Here is a 26,301-nt window from a genome sequence, read left to right on the forward strand (position 1 = left end):
AATAATTGAAGCATAATTTATTTGACTTTATTAGATTTATTTTTCCAATTATATATATATAGGTTAATAACGTTATTTTTGCTTGACGGCCCCTCAGAAGCTTCACTTTATACAATATTTAAAATGTAGAATATATACAATAATTGTCAACAACTTATCTGTAGATTTCTACTACACAAGTCTGTATTAAAGAAATTCATTCAAAATGTTACGTAGTGTTGCTTTAATGCTAAAATAACGACTATTTTTATACCTCCTGTCATCATATTGTCAATTAAAGTTGAACGTGAAGTGAAAGGATGATTTTTTTTTTTCTTCAATCTAGTTCATCCATATATTATAGTTAACATAATCGCCCTGCTCTTGTTACGGCGGGTTCTCTCCGGGGTCCAGCAGCACAGTCTCCTCCCCGCCCTCTAGTGGCCCCAACACAGCCCGCAGCCTCCTGTGAATCCTCTTCTTCCGCCAAACATCCTCTGGTTGTTCAGCCAATCACCGAGGCTGGACTCAGAGGTCCCTCCATCACCCAATACTTAACACACCCACCGAGGACCCTCTCACTTGGACGGGAGACAAAGCACGGGGTAGGAAGGACGGATGCGGACCCGGGGCCACCTGCACCTGCGGGGCTGATCCACGCACATCACTCCCGGGGAATATAAGGACAGAAAGGAGAGACTTTGAAGTTGGAGGAAGGAGGGAAGGAGGGATGGATGGAAGATGAGATGACTGTCAGTGGATGATGATGTTCCTTCACTTTCTCCGGGATTAAAAAAACAACTCGTCATGGAGTCGCTCGGTTGACACGAGCTCGCGGATCGCGTCCCCCAAAAAAAAAAAAAACATGATCAAGATGATCATGTTCCGAAGGTTCCGAGTGTTGCTGCTCATGGTGTTCCTCGTGGCGTGCACCATGCACATCATGGTGGACCTGCTGCCCAAGCTGGAGAAGCGCGGGGCGGAGAGCGGCGGCGGCGGCGGCGGAGGAGGAGGCGAGGACGCCGGGTGTCAGTGCGCTCGCCACCCGGCGGGCGAGGCGCAGGGCTGGGGGAAGCGAGGCGGCAGGACCGCGGCGGAGGCGGGCTGGCCTAACAAACACACGCTGAGGATCCTGCAGGATTTCAGCAACGAGCCCGGATCCAACCACACGTCGCGGTCCCTGGAGAGGACCGCGGACCCGGGACTCCCCGAGGAGCACAAGCCGCTGATGGGCGACTCATCCCGGGGAACACTTCCAGCCCGGCTCGCCGCGCTCTTCGAGCATCCCCTGTTCAAGATCCAGCTCCCTGCCCTGAGCGAGGCGGACACTTTGTTCAACGTCAACACGGACGTCAGGTTCTACCCCAAAGCAACAGGGGTCCAGGGATGGTGAGTTTGGGAAAAAAAAGTCGCATCTTTAAACTCTCCATCTATCCATCACTCGATCAAACCCTTTTTATCTGCATTATCCGCGAGACATCTGTCACAAACAATCACATTAGTCCATAATAGAGAACATTTGCTGCCTCTAAGCTTCTTTACTCGCCATCTGTCCTGCTGTCGTGACGTTTTCGCATGTAACTTTTGATTCATAAACCACGTGTTGTTCTATATATTGCTTTCATTTCTATTTGTTCCTTGATTTTCTGGAACTCCTGTTGAGTTATCAGTTTTATCTTGATCTTTAAAGTATATACTTTATTGAATATTGTTTTGATTGTTTAAGCGCTTTGTGACCCTGGTCTGGAAAAGCGCTATACAAATAAAAAATACTTACTTACTTACTTACATGCAAGTCGAGTGGTGGACGATTAATGTCACATTTTACTAAAGTTGAGGGGCCATCGAGCCAAGATAAAAGGAGCGAAAAGTATTCAATGAAGAAATAAGTACAGATTTACATGTTTAAATTATTATTTTCTTTGACTTTTTGTTAATATTCAACTGAAAATCTTTTTTTTTACTTCACTTGTATCTTTTTGAAGGGCAATAAATAGTCATACAAATGTCAAAAGCAGAGTAAAAAACTCTATAGTCATATTTAGAAACTACTAATGAATAAAAAAAAAGATGAAATTGTAAGTTTCTACTTGATTAGAGCCACATAAATACTGTCTGTATACTCCATACTTTTATTAATCGTCCCAAGAGGATCTAGAAGTCTGACTGCGTGATCCATTTATTGACAGGCACACTGAGGACGGCAACGAGGAGGACGAAGAGTTCACTCCCATGTCGGAAGTGTCCGCCGAGTCGTACCCCAACTGGCTACGCTTCCACATCGGCATCAACCGCTACGAGCTCTACTCCAGACACAACCCTGTGCTGGACGCACTGCTGAAGGACCTGGTGAGCCAGAAGATCACGAGTGTCGGTGAGTTGCTTTTGAAAAGTCAAAATTGACAGTGTATCTTGTTTTTTAAATCCAGGCATCGATCTACACGTTTATTTTTGAAAACTTTACAAATCAATTTCTTGATTGAAAATGTCCAAAATGATAAAGAATTGTCAAAAAGTATGTGACGGGGTTCACACAAGGGTCACAAGGAATATGAATCGAGCCAAGATTCAATCTCTTGAAACGATCGATACAAAGTTACATAAAAGTATCGAGATGAAGCTGGTTGGATTATTTTCGACTTGTAATCCTGATATAAAATCTTAATAATGTATGTATTTTGTCTCTCACAATAAAATAATTGTCAGCTCTGTACTGGAAATTATGAGCTTCACATACAGAACCTTCTCTTGTGTGACTTTGACCACTAATAGATTCATAATATTCTTCATTTCTGCCAATTAAAAATCTTCCATTGGGGTTAATTAGTCTCTGAACAAGTTCAACATTAAACCACAAACTGCATCAACATCTGTCGTCACTGTGGCGTATATAATTCAACTTAAAGAAACACGCTCCGTTAACCGGGAGAGTAAAGAAGCTCATTATGTTACTTTCGCGATAAATCAAGCGTAAAGTGCGACACCATTGTAAGTTAAAAGCACTGACCGCTGAAGTACCTCTGCCAAGGAGGCGATGACGTGTCTTTCGATGACATCGAGAAGATTGAGGCTAACTTAGCAACCCTAGAACTACGTCGAATGATAAAACAACAACTTGCGAATTCACATGTTGTAAGCGTTACGGGGTGGTATGTAAAAAAATTTGTTTTTAAAGAAAAACAATAAAAAAGATTTTAGGGTTGATATTGGCAAGAACATCATGATACTTGGGTGGCAATACAATAGTATCACAAAACCACAATATTACGATATATTGTTACATCAATATTACAATGTTCCTCAAAATTGAAAGGACACAATGATCTTTTTAAACAATAGTCCATTTTTTTTCCCCTTTTACTTTTACTTTTTACATTTTTATAAATTTGTGTATCTTTCACTGGGACAAGGGAAATATTATTTAATGTACTGTGGTTCTCTTTCGTTCCATCTGGATCCAAGAATGTTTTGAAGGACCTTCGATGTGATAGAAGTCGCAAGTTGTATTTTTCAGTCGACATTGTTTTAGGTTTGCTAGGTTAGCATGCGTTAACTAAAGCTAACGCTAAGGTTTCGAGTCAAAAGGGATTTGATTGCATGTTTCTGGAGCTCCTTGGCAGAGGTATGCCTCCTCAGAGTGCTGACGACGCTACACACAATAACAGTGTGTAGTCGAGTCGTTCATCGGAGGCTTTGTGAGCTTCTCTTGCTACAGTTGCTCTTTTTTAAAAGCGAGATGTTTCCGCAGAGAGAATCACAATGTAAGACAGAAAAAAAAACTAAAGAGTCCACAATCATCACATCCTTGGTTTCTGCTTGGCTGTGCAGGTTTACAAGTCGGCAGGCGTCTCTCCTGGGATCCCGCTATAGATTCCTTATGCATCAAATGTAGCAGAGACGCTCAGAAAAATCCACCAGCATCTTGAAAAAAAAACACCACGTTTCCACCCGGACGCGCCTATAAACAGCCGCTTTAAGAGAAGCCAGTCAAGCCTGTGCTTTGGTTGAATTACAAGCTTTTGTTCCTTCTTTGATTTTCGCCGCTTACGACTCATCTGACATTAGAAACTTATTCCTCCTTTTTTGTTTCCCTTTGTGTCCGTCAGCGAGTCGGCGGACGCTCTGGCCTTTTGTCGAGGCGTCAGCGCGACTCATAAATCACGGCGCCGCTATCGTGAGGTGGCACAGGTGAGAAGGCGGTGGATTTATCATCGTGCCACGAGAGCCGACTCTGATGTTGTTGGCCATGCCTGGAGCGGGTTTTGTTTTTTTTCTCTCTTTTCCTTGAAAGACCACTGGTGTAGGAAAGACGACACGGACAGTGATTAATCTCTGCTCCCCCCCAAAAAAAGAAAAAAGAGCAAAGGATTGTAAGATTAACAGATACCTGATATATCTATTTTTCTGTCACACTCTGACATGAAGCCTCTGGGGAAGTTAAACCGTCACATGCTCTCAGTCGTTCTCGGCTGAGATGATCTGGATTCAGTTGTTGGTTGTCAGGCTAACGTTGCTACATTGTTGCTCTTGATATTAATAGAAGAGAAGGACAGATTTTTGCCCACGGGCGTCATATAAACTCTGAAAATATATCATTATTATTAATAATGTCAGGGTGACTTGCCACGCTGTGAAAGACGAGACGAACTTGAGTGTTTTCTGTGGCTTGAACTTGATATAATTCTTAAAGAATTGATGATAAAAAAGGGTTACGGGGTGGTTAGTGTTGTAGCTAGCGCTGTTGTGAGGTAGCTAAAGCTAGCATGTACAGCAATTAAATAAACTTTAAAATAACATTTTAACGGGTCAGTTTAGTTTACCATAATCTACAGAAAAGAGCAAAAAAAATAACAAAAAAATATTTTTGCCCGCTTGAGACTTTGGCTCCTGCGGGGGTTTGAGTTATCCATGATCTGCGATGTCACCTTAAGTAAAAGAGTCACGGGGCGGCGCGTTCAATGGTCGATGGTAACGGATGTGAACACATTTACAACCTTGTTCTGTGGAGATCCTCGATGACGGAAGGGCGGGAAAGCAGCCAAGCAGCAGCTAAACCGGGGATAATAAGCGGGATTTACGACGGTGTGAAGGCATAAATAAAAAATCCAGGTAATGTCAGCGGACACTGGGAGAGAGTTCAGTGTTTTAACTGCATTTACGTGGCCGTCAAAACCACTGTAGTCGAATTTTGTTCATTATTCCACTCAAAAGTAAATGAAATATGATTTGAAATATTTTGTCTATAAGTGTTTTTGCGCTAAGAAAAAGTGTCTTTGTAGAAGGGTTACCTGGTGGTACGTTAAACTGCAAGATAGGCTTAAAAAAATGTTGTTTTGTTTTAGTTAAATGAGGAATTTCGTCTTGAGAAAAACAACTAGATAAAGGAGATGATATTGGCAAGAACGATACACAATATGATACTTGGGTCAAAATATTACGATATGTATTGAAATATTTTAAACCGTTAACGTGGGGGGAAAAAAACTAAATTTGACTGAAAATTGAATCTTTTCAGCAACATTTCAATTTTGTCCATTTTTTTTACAGCGCCATCTAGCGTGGTGGAGGTTCAGGAATGGCATATTAATTTCAAATTCGCTCAAATAGGAATTTTACTGTATTTTTAAATGATTGAATTATGTCAAAATATCAAAATAAAATGCCGTGTTATAGGATTGTTTAATTACAGCCACAGTTTTAAACTTTTTGAAAAGATTTCTAGTCAATTTTTTAAATGAAATGATCCCAAATGACATGAAACCACAACCTTCCATCACCGTGATTGTTGCTCATGGGTTTCAAAGTCAAAAGCATTTGTACATGTTCGTGTCCGGCGTTCTGTCCTCTTCAAGTTTTTAATTTTCCCGCCCGGTCGGGTCAGCGTCCACTTGACCTGCAGCAAAGCCGGTACTTGCGGAAGCTTAACGCTCTCAGTTTTCTACCGCCGAGATTACACGGAACATCCAGTCGATCCAGACGCTTGTCTCGGAAAAACTACTTGGAGTATTTTGGCAGCTACGTGGTCGATTAGCATTTAAGTGTCACCTACACTTATTTACTTACTTTATTACTTTTAATGTAACCTTCATTTTTTTCTAAATCACAGAAGAAACGGACCGTTCTGTTGTTTAGCGCTACTCAAGCTTACTCCAAAAACGCTAGCCCCGTGTCGCATGCTAATGGTATTAGCATCGTCCGTTACAGTAAAAAAAGAAAAGCTCACACCGACTTCAAATCTAACAACTTTTGGTGAAAAGTAAGGTTTTAAAGAAAGAGTTAAGAAGGTATCAAAGTGTTGCATTGTTAGCGCTCGCTAGCTTAGCTTTAGCTTTAAAACACGGCGCACATGTGTAGGACTCGCTCTCTCAAGGCTGATGTTATTGTCGTGTTCGTGGAAAGCTCGGCCTCAAGAGAGCGGAAGAAAAAGAGGGAGGAAGAGAAAACAATAGTTTTATTGATCAGATGATGTGAGTTCGTGTCATGTGCTCGGCGATATGTCGGAAGTTTTTCTCGGGGGAGACAGAAACAAGATAGCGGCGTCCACCGAGGACAAATGTCAGAAGGAAAATGTCATAGAACTTTTTTCTTTCTCACGAAAATGCAGCCGAACATCAGACAAGTGGTGAAAATCCAGAACGTAGTTGTGTTGTGTGTATTTCTTTTTATATTTAATATGTTGTTTATATATAATTAAGGATAATAAACTTACTAATAACATATTATTCATCAAGGAAAAATAGTTAATAAACAATAATATCAAATGAAGGTAAAGAAAAATGTACTTTAAATACAATAATGTGAACACATGTACAACATGAGTCTTTGTTCTTTGAAAATCATTGATTAAGGAAGGGCGGGGAAGCAGCCAAGCAGTAGCTAAGCCTGGGATAATAAGCAGGATTTAAAACAGTGTGAAGGCTAAATAAATGATCCAGGTAATGTTAGCGTTAAGGAGGTTTTGAAGGCCTAACGGCAGACCTCGGAAAAAGTCTTTGAACTGCATTTATGTGTCCATCAAAACTGCTATTTTTGTTCATGGTCATTTCATTTTGTTTCAATTATTCCCCTCAAAAGTATATGAAATACGAATTGAAATATTTTATATATATATGTACTTTTATACTAAGTTTTTTATAAATATTAAATTCAGCTTTATTTTATTAAATTAGAAATTCCAGTTATATCTTTTTTTTTTTATTTCTGTTGCTATACAAGTTTTCCCTTTGTTTTTTTCTATTTTCATCGCTAGATATTTGAAATACTTTGTAAATATATGCTTTTATAGGGTTAAAAAAAAAATTAACGTCAGCTTTATTTTATAACATAATGGAAAATCTACACTTTCCTTATATCTCTTTTGTTGTTGATATTTCGTTTTCCCATCAAAATGGTCATTTAAAATAATATTACAAATGCTTTGTGAGTAACTTATTTTTTATATATATTTTGTGAAATAACACATTCAGCTTTATTTGATCGCATAATGTAAAAATACTTGCCTAATATATTTTTCTATTTTTTCTTCTTTTTTACTGTCATTTAAAATAATATTTCAAATACTTTTTAAGTGTTTTTATATATTTTTGAACATGTAAAAATCAGCTTTGTTTTATCATATACTTACACTTATAGTATATCTCTATGTTCCTTGCTATTCAATTTTGGTAGTTTTTGTTCAAATTTAGAGTAATTTGTTCTTCTTTTTTCAAGGTCATTCAAAGTAATATTACAAATACTTTGTAAATAAGTTATTTTATACATTTTTGAATGTTAAATTCAGCTTTATTATATAATATAATAGCAAAATTACACTTATTTATTTTACTTATTACACATTTTATGTGTCTTGTTTGTATTACGTTTTTCAAAATCAAAGCTCTCTCATTTTATATATATTTTAATACCATATTCAACTTTATTTTATCATATAAGGGCAAAATTCTGGTTTTCAGTTACGATTCTTATCAAACTACAGTTATTTTTTCTTATTTTTTGAATCGTCATTCAAACTAATGTTTGAAATACCTAAAGACTCTTCTTTTTAATTGAAAACAAATATATATATAGCTTTATTTTGTCATATAATGGCAGAAATTACAATTTTTATTTTTTTTGTCAGGTTTTTCCATCAAATTAATCTAGTTTATTCATCTTTTTTCATGCTTATCCAAAAGTCTATTTAAATGCTTCAAGTTAAATATATTTTATCTTTTTTTAAAAATGTTTCCTCGTTTGTATGAAGTTTTCTATCAAATTTATGCAATTTTTTCTTCTTTTTTCCCCGTCGATTGAACATTAACTCCACATGTTTCCTCTTCCAGCCATGAAGTCCGGAGGAACGCAGCTCAAGCTGATCATGACCTTCCAGAACTACGGACAAGCGCTGTTCAAACCCATGAAGTGAGTCTGACTCTGCAGCTCCGCTCATTCAAAATTGAAGCTCGATTAAAATTTGATTCCCATGCAGTTTGCTGTGACCTACATATGAGTGAAGCGAACGACTGTTTCTATCCGAGTCGAATTTAAAAGTTTTTTTCCAACATCTGCTAATGACCGTGCGATGTCTGACGACAAAAAAAATCGTCAACATCCGTGTCACCGCTACCGAGTCTGGTGGTGCATTCTGGGACGCGGCGCTTCCTGCAATGCGATCTTTGTATTCCTGGTGGGAAATGGTGTGTTTTTTAATTAACATTAACAGCTTTAATGTTAATTAAATGGAGCATTGAGCCGTCAGAACGTGTCTTGAGGGAGACGAAAAAAAGCTGGCAGAGGCGTTTAAAGAGCCCACCCTGGTCTGAAAGCACGCCTCGCGCCAGCTTTGCTCGCCGCCAATTGGGCCGCGATCAAAAGTAACATGTTTGGATTGTTCAAGATACTCATTTGAGACAAAAGAAGCCGCAACGATGTTCGTGGGATTTCCTTCCTTTAGTTGGTTTGAAGACCAAAAAAGAATGTAAAGTTTTCCTGTTAAGTAAAGTCAGCGTTTTACAGATCGTTGCTACTTACTCGGATGTAACTCGGAGGTATTGAAAAGATCTGACGATACAACAATACGATATAACGTTATACTGTAGTAACAAGGATATACGTGTAGTATTATCAAATACTTGACTCTGGTGTTGTAGAATTTACAGACCACGTGACTCTTGACGAATTCGTAACTACTTTCATTTGTTTTCAAACCAAAATATGTCCAAACATCAGCTTTAAAAGCTGCTGGGGTCACTGTATCCTCTCGTCCTCAGTCATATTGGGGATCTTTGTAGTATCGGTTGAGTACTTGACTCTGGTGTTGTAGAATTTACAGACCACATGACTCTTGACGAAGTCGTAACTGCTTTCATTTGTTTTCAAACCAAAATATGTCCAAACATCCGCTTTAAAAGCTGCCGGAGTCACTGTATCCTCTCGTCCTCAGTCATATTGGGGATCTTTGTAGTATCGGTTGAGTACTTGACTCTGGTGTTGCAGAATTTACAGACCACATGACTCTTGACAAAGTCGTAACTGCGTTCATTTGTTTTTGAAACCAAAATATGTCCAAACATCAGCTTTAAAGAAGTCCACTGTATCCTCTCGTCCTCAGTCATCGCCGGGATCTCGTGTTATATCGTTGTTCATTTGGCTACAACAGTGACAATAGTTGAATCTAAAGACAATAGACTGAGGTTTTGTCTCAGGTACTGTGATACTAGTTTTTAACACCTCCAAAATATGGATGTTTTTTGTACAGCTGTTTAAAAAACCTTGGATTTGATCCGTCAAACTAGTTGGAAGGAACGTGATTTACGGCCATTTCTTCATTACTTATGAATTATTAAGTGACAGTTCACCCAATTTCACTCATTTTTTACTCACCCTCATGTCAAATAAGGGTTCGGATTCATTTTAGAGTAATCCGTGTTTTAAGAGTTATGCTAGTTCTATGCTAATGTAGCGACTCGAGCTTAACTTTCTTCATCAAAAAGACACTTAAAAACATCCAAATACCTCCGTACTGCTCGTCTGTAACGTCCATCTTCTATTCAAGCCTCCACATTAGAAATGGTTCAGAAAAAAGTGAAACAAGTCTGTATTTTAGGCGTGTTTGTAGCAGAAGCTAAAAGGCTAACATGCTACAGTGATATGAAAAACGTTTTAAAGCAGGGCCACATTATTGGAAACAAGCGCCACAAGATTTCAACAGTTATGTCATTCAAAACGTCAAAATAAAAGCTCCTATTTCTTCGACCAGACATTTGCTAAACATTTTTAGTGTTTAGGAAACTCATCGGCTAGTGGTGTTTTCATTAGATATTGTCTGTTTAACATTTAAAAATATATATTTTGGGAAAAATATTTAACTTTTTCTGGTCAAGTAATATAGTCTATAACGAATAAAAAAAAATCTGCCTATAACTCCAAAAAGGAACAGTTTACTCTGAAAATAATTCTAATTCTAAATTGACATTAGGGTGATTTTAGCAAATAATACGTGTATATAAATATACATGTACTCTATCCATCTATCTATCTTTCTTTTGTAACTATCTATTGTATCTATCCATCCATCTATCATCCATCCCCATATCTGTCTCTATCAATCTCTTTATCTATCTATCTATCTTTCTTTTGTAACTATCTATTGTATCTATCCATCCATCTATCCATCCATCCATCCCTATACCTATCAATCTATCAATCTATCAATCTATCCATCCATCTATCTATATTTTGTATCTATCTATTGTATCTATCCATCCATCCATCTATCATCCATCCCTATATCTATCTCTATCAATCTCTTTATTTATCTATCTATCTTTCTTTTGTAACTATCTATTGTATCTATCCATCCATCTATCCATCCATCCATCCCTATATCTATCTCTATCAATCTCTTTATTTATCTATCTATCTATCTTTCTTTTGTAACTATCTATTGTATCTATCCATCCATCTATCCATCCATCCATCCCTATATCTATCTCTATCAATCTATCCATCCATCTATCCATCCATCCATCCCTATATCTATTTCTATCAATCTCTTTATTTATCTATCTATCTATCTTTCTTTTGTAACTATCTATTGTATCTATCCATCCATCCATCCCTATATCTATCTCTATCAATCTCTTTATTTATCTATCTATCTTTCTTTTGTAACTATCTATTGTATCTATCCATCCATCTATCCATCCATCCATCCCTATATCTATCTCTATCAATATATCCATCCATCTATCCATCCATATATCTATCTCTATCAATCTCTTTATTTATCTATCTATCTATCTTTCGTTTGTAACTATCTGTTGTATCTATCCATCCATCCATCCCTAAATCTATCTCTTTATTTATCTATCTATCTTTCTTTTGTAACTATCTATTGTATCTATCCATCCATCCATCCCTATATCTATCTCTATCAATCTCTTTATTTATCTATCTATCTATCTTTCTTTTGTAACTATCTATTGTATCTATCCATCCATCCATCCCTATATCTATCTCTATCAATCTCTTTATTTATCTATCTATCTTTCTTTTGTAACTATCTATTGTATCTATCCATCCATCTATCCATCCATCCCTATATCTATCTCTATCAATCTATCCATCCATCTATCCATCCATCCATCCATCCATCCATCCCTATATCTATCTCTATCAATCTCTTTATTTATCTATCTATCTATCTTTCTTTTGTAACTATCTATTGTATCTATGCATCCATCCATCCATCCATCCATCCATCCCTATATCTATCTCTATCAATTTATCCATCCATCCATCCATATATCGATCTCTATCTCTCTGTCTCTTTCTCTCCATCTGTCAATCTCTTTATCTACATCTTTCTATCTCTATCTCTATCTATCTATATCCATATGCATCCATATCTACAGTACATCCATCTTCATGTTGAGGCGGTGTGAGAGGTTTTCTTCTTAAATATGACAGGAGCTCCAGAGTTCTTACAAAAGAGTGAGCGATCAGACGAGAACTCAAGTTCCGAGCTCATGGTGTCAAGATAAAGTGAAGTACTTCTGAACATGTAGCTCTGAATAACGGGAGGCGGATCAGAAGACGCCGCAGACAGATGGAGAACAGTCGAGCCTCGGAGGAAGTCGATCTCCTGGACGGAGTCGCGACACAAGTCCAGACTCTCGTGTCGACCCTGGATGTTTTTTATCCAAGAGCGACGGAGACACAACTGTAATCACTTTGTTCGTCGCGCACATGTCTCGGCCCTTCAGGGGGGAAACTGTAGGAACGTCGCACCGGGGCTCGTAACACGTAAACATCTTTTGCCTTGAACGTGGCTTGTATGTAGGACACACATGTCCATTCTGAGGCAATCATTCCGTGCTCACGCACCGCTGGCCATCGCTTCACATACGACGCCGGCGTTTCATCGGCGTGAGCACGATTCGTTTTGACAAGACGGGCTCTTGGCACTGGTGAAGCCACGGGGGGGCGGAGGGGGGGGGGGGGTCTGTGGTCGGCAACATGCAAATCAACAGTTCACAGTTAAAGCTACACAACGAGAGTGCAAGACGACGGACACGATGCAAGGGAAAACCTGGAAGTCGCCTCGAGCCGGAGCATCGATCCGATCATGAAACATTCATGATCGGTCGTATCGACTCGCATGTAAAGTGCAGGCAGAATAGAGTCATAGAGTCGCACATTAACACCCTTTGATCGCGTCTCGTTTTTCTTCGTCGCGAGAAGACGCTCATACGTGGCTTCATCGAGCGTCGAAACGAGCTGACTCCGCAGGATTCCAACAAGTCGGATCGAAGAGAATCTAACACTCGTTCTGATCTGAAATGCACCAAAATGAAAAATGCATGACTTTCTTTTTTTTTTTTTTTCTCGTCCGAACCGCGAGTGAAGGGGAAGGTGCTGCGGAGACGGGTCTGTGCGAGTCGACTGGAGCTTTCAGAAGCTGAACTTGATTTAATACGAACACGAGGACGACATCGTGAAGTCAGATGCTGAGATAGATGTGAATAATCGTTTGGGTTTGGACTCTTTTACTTAAAGAATAGGAATCAGGTCTGGATTAAAGTCACATGTTTTTTACTTGCACAAGTGTGAGAAGAACAGAGTATACATGCGTGTCTGAATCCGTTCTGAAGCACAGAGCTGTTAGTTCGCTGTTATATCTTTGACGCAGTTTTACGATAAACTACGTCCAAGTACATAAACATACTTTTGCTCATTCATTCTAGAACTATTTCAGACATATATACTCACTCTTACACACATATACTCGCTCTTACAGACATATATATACCAACTCTTACACACACATATATACTTACTCTTACACAAATATATGCTCACTCTTACACACATATATATACTCACTCTTACACACACATATATACTCACTCTTACACACATATCTTACACACATATATACTCACTCTTACACACACATATATACTCACTCTTACACACATATCTTACACACATATATACTCACTCTCACACAAATATATACTCACTCTTACACACATATATACTCACTCTTACACACATATCTTACACACATATATATACTCACTCTTACACACACATATATACTCACTCTTACACACATATCTTACACACATATATACTCACTCTCACACAAATATATACTCACTCTTACACACATATATACTCACTCTTACACACATATATACTTACTCTTACACACATATATACTCACTCTTACACACATATATACTCACACTCCACACATATATACTCACTCTCCACACATATATACTCACTCTTACACACATATATACTCACTCTTACACACACATATATACTTACTATTACACACATATATATACTCACTTTCACACAAATATATACTCACTCTTACACACATATATACTTACTCTTACACAAATATATGCTCACTCTTACACACATATATACTCAATCTTACACACATATATACTCACTCTTAGACACATATATACTCAGTCACACACATATATACACACTATTATGTACATATGAGAGTGAGTATATATGTGTATAAGAGTGAGTATATATGTGTGTAATAGTAAATATATGTATAACTATATATACAATAACATAAAGAAATTATCAACAAAATGTCAAACATCACAACATTAACAGACACTCTCAGTTAGGGCGACTTAAATACAGGCGTGAATGATTCAGTATTTTGTGCTTTGGTTTCCTCTGTCTGCAGGGATGACGACAAAAAAAACAAAAGTCCACAAATACTTGTGAAACACAGTCCCAGCTCTCAAGCAGACCACACATCCACTCAGACTGGGCCCACACCTTAGACTGGATCTGTTCCCACTGTCAACTTGTGAAATGATATCCTTGCAAAATCCCTGCTAATTATGAGCAAAGCTCCGCCCACTCACTTGTCTCGGCGGCAGAAATCCTGCTGCTAAATCACATTATCCCGAATCACCGGCGAACAATCCGATAATTATTTAATTGTCGGTCGCTTCGTACGCTTGAAATCACCGTTACTCCGGAAAAAAGAAAATCTATAAAAGATTTCTGTGCGGAACAGTCGGGGGTCACCAGCAGTTTCTCCACATTCATCAAGACTTTCCAATCATTTATAAAAGTGGTGAAAGCGGAAGACAAGGTTATCGGTGAAAAATCTGCTAAAGCTTCGGTGAAGACGGAAGGAGAGAAACAGTGTTGCTTTGGAGATAGGAAATGATTCCGAAATGTGTTGCTCTTTAATAGATAATCATGTATTTTTAAGAATTATTGACACGTTATAAATTCAATATAACACATATATTTGTACTTCACAGTCTAGAACTGTGATGGTAGAAGCTAGATGCTAGCATCGAACTAGCAACACAACTTTTTTTCCATCGAGTTTAATCTAATGTCTACTAAAGGTTTGATCAACTGTCATCAAAAACTGTCAAGATGCTCGTCAACTAATACATACATTTTTTAAAAAGGTTACTGGTGGGTTTTTTTTGTTTAGCATTTTGCTAACTGCTAGCATCATTGTCCAAACTAGAACCACATCCATTTTTCCTTTTTTCCCGTTGAGTTTAATCTAATCTCTAATTAAGGTTTGATCAACTGTCATCAAAACTGTCAAGATGCTCGTCAACTTATACATAATTTTGATGTTTTTAAAAAGGTTACTGGTGTTTTTTTTTTTACATTTTGCTAACTGCTAGCATTGTCATGCAAACTAGCGCCACAACCTTTATTTTCTTTTTTTCCCCGTCGAGTTACATCTAATCTCTACTAAAGGTTTAATCAACTGTTATCTAAAACTGTCAAGATGCTCGTCAACTTATACATGATTTTGATTTTTTTAAAAAGGTTACTGGTGTTTTTTTTTTTTACATTTTGCTAACTGCGATCTGTTGGATAAATCTGGGGTTTACGACCTTTTTTTGTACCGCGGAACAGTTTCGTGTCAGTACTGTTACGATATATTTTTGATACCAATTTCATAAGATAAGCTACGAAAAGAACAACAAATAATGTAATTTTCTAATTTCTTAGAACTGAAACACGAAGCCCAAATCACTAGAGGCAAAAGAACTAATGACAGTTACGTGACAATAAATCTCACAATAACGCTGAATCAGCAAAAAGCTCTAGAATGTTTTTTTTCTTCATCGACACGGTCTAGGATATAGTTTGTGTTTCAGTCATTTTTCATTATTTTTTTTAGTAAATTTCAAAGAGTAAGTAAGTAAGTAATTTTTATTTATATAGCACTTTTCCAGACCAGGGTCACAAAGCCCTTAAGCAATCAAAACAATTTTCAATAAAGTAAATACTTTAAAGGTCAAGATAATACTGAGAACACAACAAGAGTCACAGGCTAATGTTACTGCAGAGAAAAATACCATCTTATTTTCCCTGAAGAAAAAAACTTTCAGACAGTATTAACCAATAGAAGAGAGAATTATGTCTATTGTTATTTATTTCTGTACACCCTGGTACAAAATGACTCACAGAACAGTAGCGATTTCCGGACCAATAGTTAAAAACCACTGAAAATAAAATGTAGCTTATCGTAAACATAAATAAAAAGCACATTTTTCTCGTGTCTCGCCTGCGGTTAATACAATTCTGACCTGCTCTAGTAGAAGAACTCACATTTCCCTGATTCTTAAAACTCTTCACTAGTAATCAGCCTAAAATGCTATATTGAATTAAGTTATTAACTTTCCATGTCAATTTTGAGGGGATTTCTTTTTTGTTAAGAAATGTAAATTCAAATTAAAGTATAAACATAGTATTTTCTTATTGTTGTTTTAAAGTCAATATGTAAAATAACTTTTTTTTAATGAATACAATTGAAAATAATAAAAATAAACTGATAACATATTGTGAAGGAAATGAGAATATAATGAATCTTAAATAAAAGGGATTCTGAAATACTATATAGTATATAATAATTACTACATAATAATAAATGCAGTTGATTTAGAGAAAAGGTAAAATGCACTTAATGTATTTCTTAATCAGCTATAAATTCAAAATAAATGCAAGTCATGATGTTATAATCTTATACGTTATAATTATAATAAACCATTTTTAAAAATGTCGTTCATAGTATTTTTAAAATTTTACGATCATTTATTTCAGAGGTTTTAGAAACTATAATACAAAACCAAGAAGTAAATATGTAATAGTTGTTTTTTTATTGAATAAAATGAACAATAATAAAAAATAAACTGATTAAAATGGTGAAGGAATAATAAATAAAATGTAGTTTATTTTGGGAAAACGCACCGAAAGCATGTTTTTTTTAACGAGTCAAGAGCCATAAATTCAAAAGTCATTCTATGTCAATCTTCTGGTTCTACTCGAGGTTTTTCGAAACCAGCAAATGGTTTCGAGGATTATTAGCGCGAATAACTTGGCGTCCTCGCCGGAGATGCTGAAGGAACGCCCGAGGTGCCAGAAGATCTCCCAGGAGGACCCTCGGAGTCAGCTGGCTCGCATACGCTGGCCGTCCAGAGACTCATGTCAGCGAAACACAGCTGTTCTCGCAGCTGCCGCCAGCAAACGTCCGCACACTTGATGCACTCGGACCGGGTCTGGGTGGTGGTCGGGTGACAGGGTTCAGACCCCCCTCCCGTCACCCTCGGCCGAACCCCGCCCCCCGGATAACCTTACATGGAAGGTAACGATTAGACCCGATAAGTCGATCCGGAGAATAGGATGGAGCCGATGTCGAGGCTACACTGAGGCGTTCATTCAGTCCTCGCAGACGTGGGAAGGATCGCGGTGAAGGAAGAGATCACGACACCGAGCAATTTGTCTGGAACACGGTGTTGAAATCCATCCAAGGAAACCAGATTTTACGACACAAAAGACTTGAGGTCGCCTCTGTGTAACAAAGTTGCTAAATCCAGACGTGTTGTGACACGATAAAGTGTGTAGCTGCCTTTTTTTTTTTATCTTTATTCTCCTGCACAAAAGTGAATGTTTTTTAAACTAAACATACCTGGAAACTTTAGTTTTGATGACTGGAAATATAGGTAATAAACTATTGTTCTTCATTATTATTGTTAGACTTGATTTAGCATTCGGCTAACTGCTAGCATCGTTGTCCAAACTAGCACCACAACCATTTTTCCTTTTTTTTCCTGTCGAGTTAAATCTAATCTCTACTAAAGGTTTGATCAACTGTTATCAAAACTGTCAAGATGCTCGTCAACTTAAACATGATTTTGATCATTTTAAAAAGGTCTGTGGTGGTTTTTTTTTACATTTTGCTAACTGCTAACATTGTCGTGCAAACTAGCGCCACAACCATTTTTTTCTTTTTTTCCAGTCGAGCTAAATCTAATCTCAACTAAAGGTTTATTCAAAACTGTCAAGATGTTCATCAACTTATACATAACTTTTACGTTTTTAAAAAGGTTACTGATGGGTTTTTTTGTTTAGCATTTTGCTAACTGCTAGCATCATTGTCCAAACTAGCACCACATCCATTTTTCCTTTTTTCCCGTTGAGTTTAATCTAATCTCTAATTAAGGTTTGATCAACTGTTATCAAAACTGTCAAGATGCTCGTCAACTTAAACATAATTTTGATGTTTTTAAAAAGGTTACTGGTGGGGTTTTTTTACACTTTGCTAACTGCTAACATTGTCGCGCAAACTAGCGCCACAACCATTTTTTTCTTTTTTTCCCCGTCGAGTTAAATCTAATCTCTACTTAAGGTTTAATCAACTGTTATCTAAAACTGTCAAGATGCGCCTCAACTTATACGTGATTTTGATGTTTTCAAAAAGGTTACTGGTGGGGTTTTTTTTATTATATTTTGCTAACTGCTAGCCTTGTCGTGCAAACTAGCGCCACAGTTGTCGGCTGATTCATAACTACTAAAAGTTTATTTAACAATTTATATATAAGTCGTCGCTTTTGTCTACATTTACCGACAGAAAATATCCTTTAACTATCATTTTAAATATCAATAACATTTCTATTACATTCACGATAATTGTGTCATTGATTAATGACGACGATGTTCAAAAAAGTCTTCGTATTTGGACTCATGTTGTCAAAGAAAAGCGTAGATCCAATTACCACGAAGTTACGACTTCTTAAACGTTTTTAAAGTCTTATAGATCAGTGGTTCTGGAGACATTTTTTTGTGGCCTGCACAGAAATAAAGAAATAATGTTCTATTGATTATTTGAAAAAAAAAAGAAAGACCATTAGCGCGTGACCTTTGACATGTAAAAATGAGTCAAACTAAAACTCTTTAGAAACTAACTTTCTATTTCCTCATTTCCTGAGTCCTCATTCCATATAACTAATAATTAAAAAAAAAACATTGGCACAAAGTCTCTACAAGCTAGGAGACACACACACACACACACGCACACACACACACACACACACACACAGAGAACACCATCATCTGCATACAAAGATGCAAATACACAAACATCTGGTCAGGTCTTGCCATTTTATTTTGACTTTTTTTTCTACCTCATATAATCCTGAATATTCTAGATTACAACTCAACTGTTCCAAATATGTCTTTAGAGTTTCTCAATTTTGTGATTAGAAACTATGATGAATTATTTTTTGCTTGCGTTCAAGATTGCCATCTGGATCCACCATTTTTGTTGAAGTATTTATAACATTCTGTTTTATAAACAACTGAGAGGCGATGATCTCTTTTCTGGAAGCTTTTCACCGACTTACTCACTTACAGGTCACTGTTCATTTGACTTTAATCTCCTCTAATGTGTCTGAGGACTGATCATCTTACAGAGCCTCCTTCTCTCCTTCTCTCTCCTCCTTCTCTCGCCTCCTTCTCTCTCCTCCTCCTCTCTCCTCATTTTCTCTCCTCCTTCTCTCTCCTCCTCCCCTCTCTTCCTTCTCTCTCCTCCTCTTTCTTTCTTTGTTCTCCTCCTTCTCTCTCTTCCCTCTCTCTCCTTCTTTCTCCTCCTCATTCTCTCCCCTCCTTCTCTCTCCTCCTTCTCTCTCCTTCTCCTTCTTCCTTTGTTCTCCTCCTTCTCTCTCCTCCTTCTCTCTCTTCCTCCTCTCTCCTCCTCCTCCTACTCTCTCCTTCTCTCTCCTCCTCCTCTCTCCTTCTTCTCTCTCCTCCTTCTCTCTCTTCCTTCTCTCTCCTCCCTACTTTCTCCTCCTTCGCTCTCTTCCTTCTCTCTCCTCCCTCTCTCTCCTACTTCGGTCTCGTCCTCCTACTCGCTCCTCCTTCCTTCTTGTCCTCCTACTCTCTCCTCATTCTCTCGCCTCCTTTTCTCTCCTCCTCTCTCCTCCTACTCAACCCCTTTTTTCCTCCTTCTCTCTCCTTCTATCTCCTCCTTCTCTCTCTCTCCTCCTTCTCTCTCCTCCTCTCTCCTCCTCTCTCTTCCTTCTCACTCCTTCTTCTCTATCCTTCTCTCTCTCCTCCTTCTCCTATCTCCTCCTCCTCCTCTCTCCTCCTTCACTCTCCTCCTCCTCTCTCCTCCTCCTCTCTCCTTCTCTCTCCTCCTTGTCTCTCCTCCTTCTGTCTCGTCCTCCTACTCTCTCTTCATTCTCTCTCCTCCTTTTCTCTCCTCCTCTCTCCTCCTACTCAACCCCCTTTTTTCCTCCTTCTCTCTCCTTCTCTCTCTTCCTTCTCTCCTCCTTCCTTCTCTCTCCTCCTTCTCTCTCCTCCTTCTCTCCCCTCCTTCTCTCCCCTCCTTCTCTCTCCTCCTTCTCTCTCCTCCTTCTCTCAGAATTTTCATTCTCCAGACAAATCTCCTCGCACACATCCTCACTCATTCAATCACGTCGTGTCAAGATCATTTTCTTTTTTCATTCTAAATGACAAACTAATGAGGTCTTTATCTCGCAGATTCTCCTGAAAACAAACCATTTATATTCATGTAAAAAAAAACACGAAAAGACTCCTAGGAATGTCAAGAAAGATGGTTCATTACAGATAATAAGGATTTTAAATAATATGTTTTTAAAAACATATTCTTTTCCTCCTAATACAACGTAGAGCGATGCTTTTTTCTTCCTCTCGCTCTCTCACGAGCCTCTGATAAATGTTTTACTAGGTCAAATCCTGAGGAGGAAGTGCTTTTCATCCCCCCCTCCACCACCACCACCACCATCATCCGCCGTCATCCCTCTCTCTCTCCCTCTCTCCCTCCCTTTTGTCCGTTCCTCTCTGTGTCGTCGCTGCTCTCAGGACAGGATCGCTGAGGCGGCACTAATCCTGGACTTGTCTCTCATCTCTGTTCATCATTCACCTTTTTTTTAAAAAAAAAGGTTCTTCTCTCACATTGTTGGGTCTTTTCAAAAACACAAAAAAAAACTAAATTTGTCGTTTAATTCTCCTTCAGATTTCTTTAATCCCGTCTTTTCAGTTTTTTTTGCTGAGGTTGACACGTTTCAATGTGACGCTGTGACCTCACGCCTCCTATTGGGCAGTTTTTTCTAGCAAAGTTCAACTGAAAAAAGTGATGGAAGGGAAGAAAAGGAGTATTTGGTGGTTCATGTTGTAAATCGATCAATTGTTTTGATAATTGCAGGAATTAAATCGGAGATTCTTGATCAAGTATCAGCTGTGATAGACAGCCGGAATCATGTATTATCTTGATTTTAAGTCTTTTTTCTATTAAATTAACTATTCTATACCATTTTCTTATCTATGAATATGTTTCTTATATATCATGAACTTATTTGTATTACTTTTCTGGTCGAATTTTCGGAAGAAATTCCCAAAATCTCATCATAAATCACTATGTTTTTATAGATGTGAAATTGTGGAAAATCAGGCCATGAGTAAGTGTTTTTTTTATCATTTTTCTAGATAAGATACATTTTCAATATAGTTGTTTTACTGAGTTCTTAACAGTTTAGATGCAAAAAAATATATATGGTTACACTTTCTACGGAGATCTTGTTTGTAATGCATCATAAAACATTATAAAGCTTTATAAATGACGTCATGATGGTTTATAATTATGTATTTACACTGAGGTTCATGAAGTATTATTATTGGTCAAGAGATTTTAGTCAAGTGAGTGTTTTTTATTAATAACATTGTAATTACAAATAACACTGTATTTGGTTGATTTGACCTTCATAGAAAGTGAAAACAAATGGTTTTTTGGGGGGTTTTAATTTTGTTTTAATGTTAAATATTATGTGTATAGCTGTTTTGTTGCTTGTAGTAGAAGTAGTAGAACTCGTAGTAGTAGTAGAAGTAGATTAAGTAGTAGAAGTGGTCGTAGAAGAAGTAGTAGAAGTAAAATAAGTATTAGAAGAAGTAGTAGAAGTAGTAGAAGTAGTAGAAGTAGAATAAGTAGTAGAAGTAGAATAAGTAGTAGAAGTGGGATTAGTGGGAGTAAAATATGTTTTCTCTCAGCTGAATTAGAAATCAATGAAAAAACCTCTGCCAAGGAAAAAACAAAAACAAAAACAGGATCTCTGCAAAAATATGTGAAGAAACAGATTCATTTTTGTTGCGTTCCAGATTGCCATCTGGATCCACCATTTTTTTGAAGTATTCCTAGCTTTCTGACATTTTTACTGTATCATTTGTACTGATCATCTCGACTCAAATAATCACTTGATCAACAGGTTAATATTGAAGTCAAGCTCAGCTGAACAAAAACCCCAAACAATGTTAAACTCAATGGCTTTAACTTTTTGAAGCAATTTATAAAAGAAACAAAGTATTTTTTTTAGCTTGTGTGTTAGGACTCAAAATGGTCAAACTGAAACCAAAAGTGTTTAGTTCTTCATCACGAAAGGCGAGTCATGCAAAAAAAAAGTACAACACAATAACTTTCCGATTTTTCATTTCATCTCATTTTCTTCATACGGACTCGACAAATGACACTTGTGTGATAACTTGTGTTCTCCGCTTGTTTAGAGAAACTAACTGAACCATCTGTAGGACCTTCTATCCACAGAATTCCTAGCAGAAAACAAAACAAATAAAACACGACAATCGTTTCAAAACACGATGATTAGCTTCGCACCACATCTAAGCACCTACTGCCACATTATACTTTAAAACACTGTGTTGGGGAATTACAAGATTCCCGCTCGGAATGTTGCCTCGACGTTCGTCTGGAATTACGCTCCCTCCAGGAGATAAATCCCAGACATCTCAACTGAGAAAGTCTTTCTTAAGGAACAGGGACGACGATTTATAGTCGTCGTATATCTCCGGAGTGTCCCGAGGCGGCGAGGAATAAGTAGCATTTATTCCGGGGGATTTCTCGTGTTGAAAGTTTAAAACGCTTTGATGTCGAGGACTAAGGGGGGAGGAAGGAAGAAAAAAAAGAAAAAAAGTCAACAATGCGACCACACGCAGAACCTCCAGAATCAAACCAGCAGCTGTTACATAATGACCTTTCCCAGGTAGATCCATCACGGTCCGCCTGATTGGGTCTCCAATAAAACAATAGCTCTTCTAAAGCGACAAAGAGAGGCACCATTGTAGGCGCTGTAACTCGGGCTTTTTCCTGATACCACGCATTGGAGGTTAATGCACCCATTGTTGGGGTTCGGCCCATGCATGTCCAAGACCGGCCCGATGCAAGGTGGCAATTAGGCGGGTGTGCGACTCCCGTGTTGGGGGGGGGGGGGGGGGGGTTCAATACGGTCATTGTCCCGGCGATTTAACCGAAGGAGTTCTTAACCCGGGCTTCGCTCATTGTCGGAGCAGGATGTGGAACAGGGGCTGCCGCGGCCAGGTCTGGTATCAAAGTGCCAAAAAAGGCTGGAACCTGATCCAGGGGGTGGAGGTGGGGGGGGGGGGGTCGCCCGGGGTCCGGCTTCTCCTCCCACACAGCAGCTCCCTTCTGCTGCCCCGGGCTGAGGCGGCGCGAACAGTAGGGCCTCTGTGCTGGAGGTGCCCGTCGTACTCTCAGGGCTGCAGCTGTTTCTGGAGTTCCATCTCAACGACTCCAAGAATGTTAGACTCAGGTTAGCTCTCGCTAGCTCGGTGACGCTAAAATACACCCCCAGACCTGGTCGTTTTATGTGGCCCAAAAGATCCCTTAAAAATAAATGTAAAATCTCTCACTTCTCTAAGTGCACTGCTTTACAGTACACTGTAAGACAGAGAACTTACTTGCACAGTACGCAAATTTCTACAGGGTAGTACTGTCTCAAATCAAAAACCACTGTTTCGCCCTTACCAAAAATGACTTTGGCCATGGAACACTACCACCAACACTTGACAGCGCTTTTCGCCAATCGAAACAAGTTATAAAAGTTGTGTTTTATAGTTTTTGCTCTGTTTTGTTGTTGCACAGTCGCTCACGTTATCGATTGCAACCGCAATCATTTGAAAAGTAGTGACGTATCTTCTGTTTGGCAACGTAGCTCTAGACATAGCTCTAGACGTAGCTCTGGACAAAGCTCTGGACGTAGCTCTAGACGTAACTCTAGTCGTAGTTCTAGTCGTAGCTCTAGACGTAGGTCCGGACGTAGCTCTAGACGTATCTCTAGACGTAGCTTTAGATGTAGCTCTGGACGTAGCTCTAGACGTAGCTTTAGATGTAGCTCTGGACGTAGCTCTAGACGTAGGTCCGGACGTAGTGTCTAGACGTATCTCTAGACGTAGCTTTAGATGTAGCTCTGGACGTAGCTCTAGATGTAGCTTTAGACGTAGCTCTGGACGTAGCTTTAGACATAGCTCTGGACGTAGCTCTAGATATAGCTCTAAACGTAGCCTTAGACGTAGCTCTAGACGTATTGTCATCAACGTCACTAAGACGGTGGTCGTCGAGGTTGGAAAGAGTCCGTCGATCCACAGTCAATTTGTGTACTACATACTAACGCACTTGTGTACTCAAAATATTAAGTGTAAGTGCAGAGGTGCGTGATTTAGGAAACAAAATTTATCTTAAAAAAAGTCTTAACCCTCCAGGACTATTGTTGTTGAGAACCATGAACTTTACTTATTCCATCCTGGACTCTTTGTTCTGTGTTTATCTGACTTTTATATTGTTTTTTTTTACCTGACGTAGGATAGAAAATGTTATTTTGTTGCTAAAATCAAATTTCTTCTTTAACTTAATGATGCTAATACTCAAGTAGCCAAACTAAACTATATATTCAGTCGTGTGATGCGCTTGTCAATGCAGTGCCATGAGGTATTAGAAGAGTAAGAACACATATTTTTTCCACAATACTGTATAGATATTCGATTTTTTAAAATGCAAGTATTCACTCACCTCGGTTTCGAATCCAGTAGCAGCTAATGCTAAGCGTTTTACAGCATTGTGTGTTTACTAGGCCATGTATTATTGTCACTGTACCGTGATACGTATCAAATCACCATATTTTTGCAAATATGAACATCAAAAAAATAATCCTAACCCTCAAAAGAAGACACACAACAATTCATTTCTGACGGCGAATACACAACTCTTTACTAAACTTCAAAATATGTGTTCGATTTTCACGGTGACAGCAGGTTTTAAGGTAAAGTTTCAACCAAAACATTGCAGTTTATAACTTTGATTTACATACGATTGTTTCTGAAAAACTTGCTCCAAGCTTAACTTGAAATAAAGTCAAGCGAAGATATAAGTGTCTGAGTGTTTATATACACAAAGACGCCTTCGAGATGTGGTTACCGGGGGCACGATTGCTCTTCAACAGAATCGTACAAACAAATTCCTCGCGTCTCTCCCCGAATGAGATTCTGTATTTTCTCCGTGTCGCAACCGTCTCGTGGGTGAAAGTTAAACTTTTTCTCAGCAGTTTATTTTTCGACTTCATTCTTTCCGAAAACTTACATAAGCGAGCATTCCGAGGCGAGAGCGTCTGAGGCTGTCGCCACTTCCGCCTCCGCCACCATCATCATCCACTCACGGCCACAATGACATCCCTCACCCACCACTTACCCTCTGATAGATGGTTTCTATTTAGGACGCCGGACCAGAAACCACTGAGCACAACAAGCCTGTTGACTGCGAGAGGAAAGTTCAGCCTCGACACAGACGCTTGTTTTTGCCTCTCGAGCCGCTGACCTCACTCTGTTCTCCACACACGTCTAATAATAGGGCTTGAAGGCTTCGGATATTTTCACCGTTTGGGTTTACTCCGGGAACGCCGGTTTCCTCCCACTGGCCAAAAAACATACGGAGGTTGATTGAGGACTTGGGGAAATTGTATGAGTGTGTAAAAGTGTTGTCTGTGTCTGTGTGTCCTGTCCAGGGTGTCCCCCCCCTCTCGCCCAATTAAACTGGGATTCGCTCTACGCCCTATAAGGGATTAAGCGACTTGGAAAATGAATGAATGAATAAAGTCTGGTAGATAATTGTGAGGAAAACAAATGACATAATGATGTCGTAAGATAGTATTTTAGGTTGTTTTTTTCCTACTTGTAAAATTGTGGCATATGTAGAAACTTCAGCTCGGCTTCTAAAAACAGCCTCCATCATTTCATAAAAATATATTTTTGGAAGAATGAGTGAGTTATTGGGTTCAAGTCTTTTTAAGTTGTGCATATAAACAAGATATTGGGTTAAAACTATAAAAAAAAAAACACAAATAATTGATATTGGACAGTGCTGATGTTAGAAAAACTAAATTGAAAATAATTTAGTTAGAAAGAGTGTAATCATGCCAAGTGTAATTATAAAAGGGTAATTATTAAGTTTACATATTTCTATATTTTTATATAAACTTTTCTTTTTTTTGGCAATAATTGTTTAACATTCTTTTAACCACAAGCAAATGATGAAGTAGTGAGAATGTCTTTATTTGTTCAATAAAAATGAATTCCTGTTTTGGGGATTCTTTTTTTAGGTGCTTTTTGCGTATATTTTGCACATAAAAAAATATTGACAGAGAACATTCATAC

General features: G+C 38.3%; 1 protein-coding gene across 1 annotated transcript in view; it reads left to right on the forward strand.

Moving 5' to 3' along the window:
• The first annotated feature begins 515 nt into the window (after nucleotides 1-515).
• The window catches only part of fam20ca (FAM20C golgi associated secretory pathway kinase a), a 42,946-nt gene continuing 17,160 nt past the window's right edge, over nucleotides 516-26,301 (forward strand). The window contains exons 1-3 of the mRNA XM_087808643.1: nucleotides 516-1,368; nucleotides 2,169-2,353; nucleotides 8,301-8,379. Coding sequence (XP_087664769.1) covers nucleotides 845-1,368; nucleotides 2,169-2,353; nucleotides 8,301-8,379 — 788 coding nt within the window. The 5' untranslated portion in view covers nucleotides 516-844. The remainder of the gene's footprint in view (nucleotides 1,369-2,168; nucleotides 2,354-8,300; nucleotides 8,380-26,301) is intronic.

The sequence above is a fragment of the Callionymus lyra genome, chromosome 15, assembly GCF_982586985.1.
Source record: "Callionymus lyra chromosome 15, fCalLyr1.hap1.1, whole genome shotgun sequence".
In the NCBI taxonomy this organism is placed as follows: Eukaryota; Metazoa; Chordata; class Actinopteri; order Syngnathiformes; family Callionymidae; genus Callionymus; species Callionymus lyra.